The following is a 14,291-nucleotide window of genomic DNA, read 5'->3' as shown; positions in this document are numbered from 1 at the left end:
AAGTGTTTCTCCCCAGTAGTGAAACTATCCTACCCTATGCGCCTGCTGATGATGATGACTCATTTTATCATCCATCCAGCTATTCCCCAACTATGTTGGTGTTGCCTTCCAGTCACCGAATCTGTTTGAGTACCAATATTTTGCTTGGAGCGACTACCTATCTACCTATCTTCAATCCAGTCTCACTACACAAGACGATATCCATGGTGAAACTGACAGACTTTCTGGCTTCTGATTAGTCGCAGCAGCTGCAGAAAATGTACAAATGACAGCTTTGTCAGACTCAAAGCATATAGACATAGATTATAACTGTTTCCTGAAAATTACTTACGCACCATACGTAGATAATAATTTTCCAAATTGGCTGACTAGATCCAGAGATATTCACAATGTCACAAACTTTACTTCTTTTGTTTAAATAAATGGTCACATCCACAACACAACCTTGATCAATGAATCTATGCGACTGCTAAGTGCTAATCCTAATTATACTGTCACGTGAAAGAATGCACCTACGGGATAAGTAGTATTTTGACGATTCTATATTGCCCACGCAGACGAAGTTGCGGGCAACAGCTAGTTCTACATATTACAGACTGAATATGTAAGGTAACGTTACAACTGCTAGACTTCGCTATTTTCCAGGACATTCATGTCTTAACTAGACAGAGAAAATCTGAGCATTTTATGCTCCGCATTACGCGAAAGACCTTTCTTTATACTAACACAAATTAGGGTGCAACCTTCAAACACTGGGTTCAATCTTCAAACACATCTTCAAACGCTTCAAACACTGGGTTTGTAATAAATTCACCGCGCAGGGCTGTCGCAGATTGTCCAACGCATAATAAGGCTTAAGTCTGCTTCCAGTTTTTCCTCCTAAAGTGATGGCCCTATTAGCATTTCTTAGACAATAATTTAATATCTCCATAGTCTTTTGGCAAAGCGATTCGCTCAATGACATCTTTTTCCTTCTAAGATTTATTCCTGACACTCTCATTTGTTTCTCTTTTATTTTACCGTCTTATTTTTTGATTCCTTTGTCCATTATAAAGGCGATTAAAATCCTTGATTTGAGAGCGAAAATTAATGGGACAAAAAATGTTACCTTTTTCAAAAATATTCTTTTATAATATCGGGTCGATTCGATTTGTTGCCTTTGAAGTTCCAAGTATTCATCTGTATTGAGTACTTCATTCAATGTCTCGGCCTATTTCAGGACCTACAAGTGCTTTTGTAAATGAGGTTTATTTCAATGTCAGTCACTACCCTAATTGTATGGGGAAATGAACAACAACTTAACTTAAGAAAAAAAAATATTCACTCTAATATTAAATTTCCTCACATACTGAGCAACGCACCACCCCACCTAATGTAACAAAGTATGTAAAAGCTAATAACATTAAGTTAATTTTCACGGTCAACGCGCAAACTAATTAATTTCATCAAGCAGGTGACAATAGGCCGTACATGCCATGATTACCTTCTGTACACAAAACACCGCTGAAGTTTCATTTTAATGAAGTTTGTGAGTAGTACATAAATACCACGGAGTAAGGAAAGATGCGGAGGTACCATAATGCAGGTAGATCAGGGTCCTTCTTCTAGGTCGAATATGTACGGTGGGCACGACCTAGACGATCAGTTACGAGTAAAAGAACGACTTCTTTGAGACATCTGTCAAAGATTTTTGGTACATCAAAAAAATATGGGGTCTAAAGAAGGCATATAAGGGCAAAGACAGTAACGTTCCTCGTCACCCGCACACCCTTATTTTGACGCGCTTAGGAAATTTTTCGTTATGGCACCTCCGCTAGTCATTTTGATGTCCATGGTACATACATAAATACCTAAAAATGTATATGTAGGTACAAAAGTAGGTATATGTGGGGTATTTTGGTACATTGGATTTTAATATCGGCCGGCCTGTCCGATAACTAGATTGTTATCGTATGAATACCCGCTCCGGAAAATGGGTGGGCTGGAATTTTGGCGGCGAAAAACATGCCAGCTTCCGTACCCAGCTGATTTAATATCGTACGGCTGACTTCCTACAATGATATCGATAGCTCTACAAACATCTGGTAATGATCCCTGAATCGCGAGTTGATTTTCCTTCCACTTGTGTCCCACTTTTGGGTCGTAGTTGAATAGTAAGATATGTTATGTACCTTATTTGGGTACGGACAATGCTAGTTATGAGTAGTTCGTCATTTCGGAATTAGGTATGGATTTTTTGGACCTCATTCATTGTTGTGATTATTCTCAAGATTTTTCAGTCCTACTCCATTAAGGATTGAATTATAAATGACTTTAACATTAAGATCTGAATCTTCCTTACTGACTGGAAGCCGGCCCCAACATAGTTCGGAAAAGGCTCGGGAGATGATGATCTGAAGCTTCCTTATGTCGTAATCGTACAACTGCTAAACCACTGCGTCAATCGCGCTGTCAAATTAAAACTACGTTTAAATATCATTAAAGCGAATCAAATGATCGTTCCAGTGGCTTCGTCTTGCAAAGCTCACGTAAGCTCTCGTCACGCATTGAGACTTTTCCTGTTGAAACGCCCACACTTACATCCACAGACGCAGTTTTCCTTCTACAATTAGCAGTTCGGGCTTCAGGTACCTTTTAAATAAAAAGAACGTGTAAAAATAGACATCGAATTTGCTTAACGAGAGGTTCTTTTTATGAATTTTCCTTACGGTTTCCTAGGAAGACTTTTTTTGAAGTAACTGAATATTATATTCGGCCAGGTCTTACTCCTCGTTCCAAATACAAATCAGACCAACTGAAGATTAGCCTCCACCTCAAAGCCTCACTTCAACCTCTTTAGAGATTTTAAAATCAGTAGAAATTACTCCTAATAAACCTCTTTAAACAATTGTTTCCACAAAACAGTATATTTATTCTTACCCGCAATTAAGGAGTAAAAACTGCATTTCAGTAACCATCTGCACGAATCTTGCGCTGAACAATTACAAACTATTTCGCCAATTAAGCGTAGCCGTACTTTAGTGAATAATGTAATTATTGCAACCCAATTACATTGTTAAGCGTCGGATACTTCTCAGTGTTTAATCTTGTTACACGGTTTAGAGTTCCGTGTGCTTAGACTACAATTTAAACACTTACCGTCTTACCACAAAAACTTTTAAACGTCAGTTTATGCCTTGTCTAAAAAAATGTCAAATTATGACGTTGACATATGGTTCATTTTGCAGCCAAAATTTTATTAGACAAGTGTAAAACAGGGTTTAAAGTTTTTGTAGTAAGGCCCATACTCGTTTACAAATGAACTGGGTAAAAATCAAGTGTATTAAAGAAAATATATTTGGTAATGTTCATAGGTATTATGTTTGTTCAAATTCTTATAATAAAAATGACTGCTTTTATGTCTAATTATTTTCGTATTTTGAAAATATGCTTTGTATTTTATAGATTGTAATCTAGTAATCAAGGAAATTTACTGGAAAAATACTCAATTTTTAATTACTCAATTTAAAAAAACTTATTTTTATGCCCCAAAATAACATTAAAAGATATAAATATGATTCTCATTCAACACCCGTTCACAAACTTGACGCTTGCAATATCAATGTCCAAAGCCACTGTTTTGAAAAGCATCAAAACATCGGACGCACGCTCACGTTAGCTACGATACCTTTGAGCGAATATGCAGCTGAAAGCTTGACTGAAAGGCCTAACATGAAAAAACTGTTACAATCAAGTTAGGTTTCCTATTGTAGGTACGAAAGTATCGTGTACTTCCTACATGCCTAGATTAGGATATCAAGAAATACAGACAATTTTTCAATTTAAAAGCATAATTATGAACAAGTCAATTCTGGAGCTCTTTGAAGCTTTCCTGATAAACATTATTTTTGTCACCATTATAAACTTAAGTTTTCTTTCTTTGGCCTTCATTGATAATCTATTTATAACTTGACCTACTAACACAACTTTAATAAAAATTTACGAAGATTTAAAAAACTTCACTAATTCTCCACGGAACCCGAAGTTCTTGGTATTTTTCCCATCTCTAGGTGAACTGGCCATTGTGCCTTGATTATCTCAGAGTAATTAAATCACTGAGTGGATAATGTGGGTTCAAGAATGCGGAGTGAAACGCCCTCCTGTCGGAAAAGTGTTGAGATTCAATGTTACGAAGAAAATGGACGGGGAAATTAGTCCGTATTATATAACTCGGGGCTTTTGAAAAAGGCTTTTTTGTTCACATCGTACTAATTAATCATTATGTGAGGCTATTATAATATGGAATATTTCTTTTAACTTAGTATTTGTAGTAGTGTTTCATTTCGGCAATATCATCAAGAGCTTTCAGTAAAAGAACATAATATCACCTGAACCAATTTTGTGGTTATGATAACGTCAGCCAGTCAACTACTTGTACAATGGTGAAAAGTATCGTTGATAAAAGTTGGTTTAAGAGCCCAGCATTTTTACTAAAACAAGCTTTTTTATATAGAACTCATTCAGAAGCTACCTTAATTTTCTTGCCACAGGTTTCTTTTACCACCAGTTCGTTTATACAACACCCTTGCGTATTTCCTAAAAATCTCCAGAGAAACAAATGTAACACAAATTACAACTACGATACAAAGTCACGAGATCCGCACAATTCTCCACAGAGTCGTGTTCCCTTCTAAATCAAGTCCTGAATATCCTCATTCCATAGTCCTCACTATATTACCTACAGTCCTCACTATATTACCAGTCCTCCACATATTAACAGCCGCACAAAGGACTGGTAATTGCGTCACAATTACTTTCTTTGTGTTCACTAAAGAGACCTTTGTTCGCTATTTTTCGATAAAATCATTATTTGCACACCCTTTACTGTGTAGGTAAACGGGAATATTGGAGGCTTGGAATGGTGTTATGGCAACTATTAGTTTCAGATCTGAGTAGTGTTGCAAGATAAGCAAAAAAAATAATTAATTAATGATTTATAAAAAAAAACAATAACGCGTTTAGCATTAATTTAGACAAAAAGGACATTTAATTACCACAAAGTCGCACATTTACTAAAATAATATTAATAAATACAATGAGACCTAGGTATATTTCTTTTGTCTAGCTTAGGAAATATACTGAAGATAAGCTAGCAACTTACCATATTTCCCCATAATGCCATTCTCATTTTTAATTCGACTCTATTGAGAATTCTATACTGTCTGAAAATATACTAGTATATTTATTTTAATAACGCAGTGGCAAATCGTCCAAATTTTTTGTTTTATTTTCGAAAAATTTCATCACTTCTTCCAACGACACCTGAATAAGGAAATGCCGTCATGGATTTAATTGACCCAATCCTTTACCGAACCTTGCACGAGTCGGTCTTCGTTAAGCTTAACCATATTTTCCGCAGCTGTACGTTCTACCAATATTGCCAGTATTAAAAAAAATGCTCCCAATAATGTTGCCACCATTACGGGCTCTGCTGTATTAAAATATTAATTTATTCATTCGCAAAGTTTACGTCGTAAATACGAAAGTGCCTAGCTATGAATGGTGCGGTAAACAGACTACCCTTAACGAGAAAAGTTCCAAGAACTGCAACTAGAAACGACATTTGAAATGTATAGTGCTTAGCTGTGGTGCTATACCCTAACTATAAGTAATATAACTTTTTCTTTAAAAGACTTCAGATTGTAGTAATCAGACTTCGGAGATCGTGTTAGATGAGATAGATTCTGTAATACCTCTTTAGAAAAATATGTAAATGTTATTTATTTGAAAAAAAAAAATAAAGTTACCACAAAATCCTCTAAGTGAAACAAAGCATAAACAACGCCAACAACAAAAAAGATGCCCCATATAAACAACAATCTGTTGTCGAAAATACGAGCGGAGTACCAGGAGTTCATAATGCAATTAGAGGTAAAGGCTGTAAGTTAGCCGGCACGACCACCCGCTGTGATTTGAATCCCAAATGGTCAAACGGAAAAATAAAGCTCTTCTGAGAGCTGCGGAAACGTGATGTACGAGGATTTTCGCCATTATTTTTTAAAACACGAACGCAAAGCGACGTATCATTGGTCTGGTGGAGTAATTGGGTTTGTTACTGTTAGGCTCTCAGTTATAATCCCGGGTTGGAAATGTGCCCAGTTAATGTATCATCGGGCTTGGCAGTTCGCACATAATCGCTGTAACAAGTACTGTCGATGTAGGTATATGATGAAAAACCGTCATGAAGCTTTTGGAAAACTCAAACCAAAAGAAACCAATTATTTCTTTCCAAATAACTAAATACATGGGTATTTAAATTAAAGCTTCAGGTGGGATGAGACAACCACGACCATACCTTTTACACGAGACCATCACTAAAGGCAAACATGCGACCCACTCTGCTATATTAAGTTTCGTGTGATTAGCAGTGCAAAGCTGAGCAGCGGATAGCTCTTGTTTGTTCTAAGCTTTCCATGTCGGTGACGCGACCATTCAAATACTAATATATCCCACATTCCCCGCATACAAATTTTGTACCGCTCCAATCAACAAAAACTGTTCACTATAAAAATGTGCAGCCTATATCCTGGAACGTATACCGTAAAAAAACTAACGGTCGTCTCTCACGTGCTCGCAAATCCTACACACACATTTCACCTGGACACTGCAATAGACCGGCCACACCAACACCAGCGCAAAAAGTGAATTTTTCTCCGTTGTGCCATAATTGGATTCGTTTTCAGTACACTTTTAATTTTATTTGCGTTCACTTTCTCACTTTGATGTCGGCGCACGAGCCACGGATTTTAGATAAATAACCAATTAACGAATACGATTTAATCCTCGACGATTGCGGCATGTGATTTCATTTCGACGCATGTCATTGTGATGTTTTAATCCTTTTAATTATAGACGTTTTACGTACCCCTACGTTTGAAATCAGTGTTAGTATGAAATGGGGTATGATTTCAAGCAACGTTATTAAAGGCATATTGACATTGACGCTCGGTCCGGAACAATTTCAATTTTGATTAGCAAACGTGTGTGCGCGAACCTATCAGTGCGTAAGTGAAGGTAAATATGTGAAGATTCGAGTTGGGGCGTGATCACATCACATCACAGTCCTAACAGGCTAAGCGATTACGTCGACAGGGCGCGGTACCACTAACCCAATTTGTTGAAAACGACCGAGTAAACACACGTCGATTGTACGCCCCACCGAGATTTATTGCAAGATCGTAAAATGCAGCTCTCTGTGTAAAAACGTCCAAATTGAATGAAGTAGGTATATTATTCAACATTGAAATAGAGGTGCTCGGACAACATTTTATGGAGTCTGCACTGTTTTGGACAGACTTGGGACAACAACAAAATTGGAATCTTTATGTAGAAAAACTTTTATACTGATGGTATATTTCTAATTGTATTGCCATGCAGCCAATGAACTCTTGCACTTTTATCTGTAATAGAATTGAGTGCATCGTTCAACCTTCGCTTGCTCGTCCTATAGTAACCGGATTGTGTTCAGATTGACATGTTGCCAGCACACCTTGGCACTGTTGGGCGAGGCGAAATGAGCTCTAATATTTTAAGAGCCCTATTTTATGGTAGCCACGAAATAGCTCTTTGCCCGTGGTCTTAATGAATATAACTGGCATTCTTCCATTAGTCTTCTAAGCTTTTATGGAGTAGCGACAAAAAAATAACAGAAGTTATTTTTATTATAGATCTTTCTATAATATTTTTTTGTAGGAAACTGGTTATTTCAAGTGTTAGCAGCTATCTGCCAAAACAAATGTAATGTTAACTCCCTCTAGAATTCCAAAACAATAAAGTCCAACGAGATCTCAAGCACAGAGCCATTATTAAGAATTCATTGCGACAGATCAAGAATATTTGCGTGTTGTTGGTATTCCCTTTACGTTTGCTCGGTCGTAACATATCTCCAGCTTCCTTAATAGGCTGGCAACACTTCCCACGTCCATATAAAATGTGAGGTCAAACTGCACATGAAGTGAGCTAGATATACGATCGCTGTAAAACTCTTTGGTGTGCCGAGTGAGGATTGACTCACGTCTAATTTAAGAATAACTGAGCAATTGCACCTGAGTCCGGTTGCATCGGCCGTGTTTACAGAAGTTTAACTAATTATGACTAATCAATGTATGTATACTGAACAGAAACAAGACACATATTGTTTGCTAAAGTAAAAGCTTTCATGGTTTAAAAGTTAGGAGGTAAATAGACCAGCGTAGTTTCTTTAGCATAAGCTAGATAAGCCTTCACCTCAAAGTTTTATACTGTCGTTAGTTCTTTATCAACTCAAGTGTGTCCGGTCTAGGTTCACAACTTCTGCCTTACCTACTGCTGAATTTGCTTGGAGGATTTTTAGAGTTTTAAATATGAACATAATTTTCCAATTATCTAAACTAAGGTCCTTTTAAAAAAATCTAAACTAGAACCTCACAAAGCATCATATTACATTTAGAAGATTATATCGTATAAAATGAATGCAGTAAACAATTTGATTGTTCTATGAATCTTCTATAACACTTCATTTCATTTTACAGCTATTTGGAGGCCGGGAGCGCCGCCCCTGGTGACTGGCAACGCAGCGCGGAGCCCGGGAGCTCCGCCCCCGCCGCCACCACCGCCAGTGTGGACGCCCGGCAGCGCGGGTGCTTCGCCACAGACGCCACGCAAGACCTTCAGGCCAGTGCACTTCGAAGAGACGCCGCCCGCCCGCCGTAAATTCCCGGTATGATGTAAATGATTTATGTGGACATAAAGTTATGACTTTTACACGTACTTGCATATAGGCATAAAGCATGTTAATGTGGAGTAAGCAGAATACACAAGATGTATCCTGTTCTTCTGTTTCTTAAAGTCTGCATTTGAAATGCATTAAAATAGCTTCCACGAATGACAATACCTATAAACCTAAGAACCATACAGCAAAAGACACAGACTGGAAAGCACTAGGATGATTGAAGCAAATTCTTTACAAAGCAAATGAAGGCTTCCCAAGAACAAAATATCCCCGACAATCATGAATCTTCCCAATATAAAAATCTATCACAATAATGAATTATGTAGACGGAATATACAGAGCAAGGCATTCTACAGGGATTACATAAAACCTTTATGCCAACCGTCAGCGATACAAACATTTTATCTTCTACAAATCCTTGCAGAGTTTTTCAAGCACAAGGAATCCGCGTAGGTATTTCGGTAGAAAAATCCACAATTTCTGGGCTAGCTTTATAATTCTCTGTATTTTGTCCCTCGTGGAACACAATCGTGGCACAATTCATTATTATTGCGATACACTTGATTCTTTTACACGGCGGCTTCGAAAAACGGCGAAAAACAAAAGCCACGTTTCGGTCGTTGACACTTGCCATTTTCCATCAGCGAATGGTTCGTGCTCGTGAAAAATGAATTGTTCAGTGGCGGTAAAGTTCATAAACTTATTATATACGGAATTATACGAGTACTTGTTTTCGATGTTACATCATTATTCTTTTATTTTACTCTCATAAAAGGTTAGCGTTTTCCACGGCCGTAGACTAAAAACTATTTTATAAATTGGTTTGATTTAAGTCTCCCATTTGCTTTTTAACCCCCGACGCAAAAACGACGGGGTGTTATAAGTTTGACGTGTCTGTGTGTGTGTGTGTGTGTGTGTTTGTGTGTATGTGGCATCGTAGCTCCCAAACGGATGATCCGATTGTAATGCGGTTTTTTTTTGTTTAAAAGGAGTGTCATTCGGGAGTGTTCTTAGCTATGTTTAGTGGAAATCGGTTCAGGTCTTCAAGGTCATCAGCTCGTTTGTTAGGTGTGAGAAGAATGTTACACGCTCAGTTTACTTGCAAGCATGTGTGGGATCTGAAATTTGAAACACTAATGTCTTCTGGAACCACCGAGCTGGTCTGCTGTTAGGGCACGAAGGTAGGAGACGTAACCCTGAACTTCCTTTTAGTAAACCCATCGAGTTTGGGCTCGTTGAATTTGTCTTGACTAGTTCTCTTCAATTGACGAGAACCTGATACTGGAAATGGGATGTGGCGGATGAAACCCTGGAATGCCGGAATGAAACGGATAAACCGATTTATATCTTCGCTGAAAATCTAGAATGACCAAAGGTTTATGTTTCCTCAATCTGTGCAATTCTCCCAGAGCCAGTATGTTATGAGGATTGTTAAACAGCATCCTTTGTCCGAGATCGCATAGAGCGACCCCATCTTAAAATTAAAGAAATTAACTGAAAGAAGAAAAAAATAAGGAGCTCCTTCAAAAAGCATGAAATAAAATTAAATTATAAATTAAAAAAAACCCCCGACCCAAAAAAAGTACGCAATTAGTATGACAAAAGGTTAAAAACGCTAAACCCTATAAAAAGCAAAAAATAACTTTTAACACTACGTAAGTACCAACTAAAGCATGTCAGACTAAACTAAATTTTGACGTGTCGGGGGACCGCTTTTTACCTTCAAAAACACTTACATAAATCAAATGATACCTACCTAATTACAACATTCGTATAAAACAAAATTATATACACAGTTATAAGTAGTATATACTCAATTACTTCTAACGTTAGGCTAATCAATTAGAGCGGTCCCCCGACACGACAAAATTTAGTTTAGTCTGACATGCTTTAGTTGGTACTTACGTAGGTGAAAAGTTATTTTTTGCTTTTCATAGGGTTTAGCGTTTTTAACCTTTTGTCATACTAATTGCGTACTTTTTTTGGGTCGGGGTTTTTTTTTTAAATGTAATATATGTTTACACTTTAGGTTTCATTACTGTAAGCGACACAATGTGGCTGCCACAAAATACATATTAATATGTATCTCTTAACCTTCAAGGATCGCTGGGGCGCCGTGTTTGTGACTCATAAAATATATTTAGGGCCATTTACAACGCCTTTCCTCAACATAGGCAGGACTCCATTTGTTTCATTTCATCATGTCAAATTGTCTAGGGAAATCAATGAATTTACCAAGTAGGTATCATTAATATTAGAAAGCGTAAATAATACTCTGATATTTATAATTTCTATTGTAGAAATTAAAATGTTTTATTATTAATGCTAATATTTGATGAAGCAGACGATGTTATTTGAATATTCCCTTTTATAACAATTCTTACGCAGAGTAAATATCTGTCTCTATCGCGTTATGTTTACTCGGCTTTTCTTCAACTAGAAATCTTTAGAATAAAACCCTGAGGAATCAGCTGAAGTATGTATGTATAAGCTCCCTTTTATAGTAAATGTATTCTTATGGAACCTACTAAGATAGTAATATTCTTTCGAGAAATATGTATTCAGAAACTTTAGTACTTTCGATATTCCTCAGGCCGTAAATTTTCACAACTAACAAAAGGGTATTAGATATTTATTTCACATTTATATTGTAGGTACATAGTCTAGAATAGAAAAGCTGGCTATAAAGGGGATTAAGCATTCACTGAGCAATTTGCTAAGCGAGTTTACTAATTGGTGATTATGTTTTATCTATCGCACCCTTAGAATGAAAGTGACTTAATTCAAAATTCCTGTAATACTCGTTTTTACAATAAACTGACCTTAAAAAGCATAATCTATAACCCTGTAAATAAAAAGAGACCTATTTCTAACTATAACAGAGACTACGCTTATTTCGGTCTCTTTCACTCGTTCCGCTATTCGTTTACGCATATTGTGTGAAAGAGCCAGAACTAGTATTACGTCAGATGCGCTTGCGAGTGAACATGTAAAACATCGGCGAATCTCAAAAAGTGTCCGTTTATTGCGAATACTGCCACGGTAAGTTACACAATATTTTTTGCCATAAAGTGACATTTTGATTAATACGTCTTTATAAAACAAAATATGTAGGTAGTATTCAGTGACCTTTTAAGGATTAGGTCTATTTAGTAAAAAATAATTATAAAAGACAAACGACACTTATAATAATAGGTCTGTCTATGACTAAAGGCATATTCATTATTTTTGTTATTCTTAATATTGAACCTGTTTATTACTAAAATTAAAAAGTTTAAGTTGTAACTTTTTTGGAATATGCCCCTATAATATTAAAGTTGTGTGGTATGTTAAGATATTTAGGTACACAGAGCCACACATCAGTGTATTCAGATCTGTGAATTTCTACAATTTATTGATCGATGCTCACCTTAAACTTTTCCAACACGTTATGATAAGATTTTATTAACCTGATGTGGCTTTTTTCCTACACCGTTTTACCGCACTCCAACCCGTATGCATCCGACAGGACACCCGCCCACTTAACATAATTGTATTGGTTTTTATACCAATACTTTAGCATCCTAATGATATCGCTTGGGAAGTTCTTGATATTTTCTCCATTTTCACCACAATTTTCTCCATAGGCAGTCGTAAGATACGAGGTCGAAAGCCTTGGAGAGGTCCAGAAAACATGCATATACAGGTGTTTTCTTACTTGTATAGTATTGAACAGTCTGTTTGAGGCATAGTATAGCTGTTTCCGTGGATAAGATTGGCTTAAAACCAAACTGGGCATCGTTAAGTATTAAGTACTTATCCAGCTGCTGGTCAATCAGACTGTCCAACACCTTTGCAATGATGGTAGCCAGGGATATAGGCCTGTAGTTGCTCTTTTCACTCGCATCTCCAGTTTTATTCTTAACAATAGGCACAACAATAGTTTTAAGTAAATCCGCTGGAAGATACGAGTGACTCAGGCACAAGCTAAAAAACATTGCTAGCACTCGCGGTAAGTGCTTACCAGCATGCAGCAAATGCTCTATACTTAGGCTGTCATGACCCAGCGACTTGCCTCTCTTTAAGTTGCGTATGACAGTAGCTACCTCCCTGGCCGTAAACCTAATAGGCATGTCTTCAGACCCCCCACCACCTCAAGCCCACCAGACGACGTACCCAGGGGAGACCCAACCCTAAAGGTTCTACTAAATAGGTTGGCGATATCACCAGGATCACTAAGGCCATCAATACTCACAGGCAGACCCGACCTTTGATTCAACCTGTTCGTGGCTTTCCAAAAACTACCAAAATTCTTTGCGTCATGATGACTTGCAATGATGTCCATTTTTATTTGGTCCTTATTATTTTGGCACCATTTCAATTTACTTTTAAAAACCTTTCTACTTTCCACCATTTTTTCATATAAATCACCATTTTTCGGTCTACCAAACAACGTCCAGGTTTGAAAATCCGAGCCTGTCTGTGTGCGTCCTTCACATGCTTATTCCAGCCCGTTATGTAACTCTTTTTGCGCTGTAATCCGTTCTTACAGTTACTTGCGATTGCACCTTCATAGAGTATACGCACAATTTCCGCATAAATATTGTCTAAAATAGTTTCATGTTTTATTTATTTTTATTTTATTTTATTTATTAAGGCAAACCGACAACATATACACAAAAACAAGTATAGTTACAAAATTTCTTACGTAAGTATTTACTGTGTGAATATGTCACTTACAGGTATGCACACCATTTACAATAAGTTACAGAGTTATACTTATTTATACCATTACTGCAGTCAAAACTATGGAAAATGTTCCTTAATTCTACATCTAGTTTTACTACATTCAGTAAATTCTAAGGGAAAGTCTACATTTTTCAAGAGATCATTACAATAATTGCTATATAACTCAGTCTGCTGCAAAGCTCTGTCACCCCATGTTACTTTGTTACATTTAGGAAGTGCAACTTTTGGCCTTAATAACTTAAGATCACACTTTATAATTAGAGGTAAATGGTCCGACCAAGACACGTCATAGCACACTAGCGTCTCTAACAGTGTTCCACGCCGCGTCTGTCACTACGCAGTGGTCTAAGTCTAACCAACTAGTAGAACCATCTCAACTAGCACACTAGTGGAAATAGCAGCCTATTTGGCAACTGTTAGCTGTACAGTAGTGCTTTAGGGGTTCCGAAAGTATCTTTAAGTTCTATTATTGCTTCCGTAGCTGCTCATAGCTGCTCATAGCTGTAAATATCACTAAAGGCAGCAGAAACTGAACCAAATGTCACTCTGGGTTTTACAAGAGATCATTCTACAACCCATTTGCAGCCTACATCTTTAAAAGAGAGTTCAAACAATTATGTTAAAGGTTAAAGCTGCTAAAAAGTTTCTATTGCCGCTGATGTACGCGTTAGAACTGCATAAAGACGCTAATTGTAGACTTTTTAACGGAACTGTTTAAAAGATATATTTATCACTTTTCTGCCACTAAAGGTTTCATTGCAGAAGTGATTTGTTATTTTGTGCAGACTTAAGTAGGAATTTGATCCTCTGTTCT

At 37.0% G+C, this 14,291-nt stretch overlaps 1 protein-coding gene across 17 annotated transcripts in view; it reads left to right on the top strand.

The window, feature by feature from the left end:
- The window catches only part of LOC124631675 (vinexin), a 184,541-nt gene that overhangs the window by 130,105 nt on the left and 40,145 nt on the right, over nt 1-14,291 (top strand). For all 17 annotated transcript variants that reach the window (XM_047166191.1, XM_047166192.1, XM_047166199.1 and 14 more), the window contains one exon: nt 8,550-8,737. In XM_047166191.1, the coding sequence (XP_047022147.1) occupies nt 8,550-8,737 (188 nt within the window). The remainder of the gene's footprint in view (nt 1-8,549; nt 8,738-14,291) is intronic.

The sequence above is a fragment of the Helicoverpa zea genome, chromosome 7, assembly GCF_022581195.2.
Source record: "Helicoverpa zea isolate HzStark_Cry1AcR chromosome 7, ilHelZeax1.1, whole genome shotgun sequence".
Lineage (NCBI taxonomy): Eukaryota > Metazoa > Arthropoda > Insecta > Lepidoptera > Noctuidae > Helicoverpa > Helicoverpa zea.
Note: the sequence above shows the minus strand (reverse complement) of the source record. Positions and strands in the feature narration are given on the sequence as shown.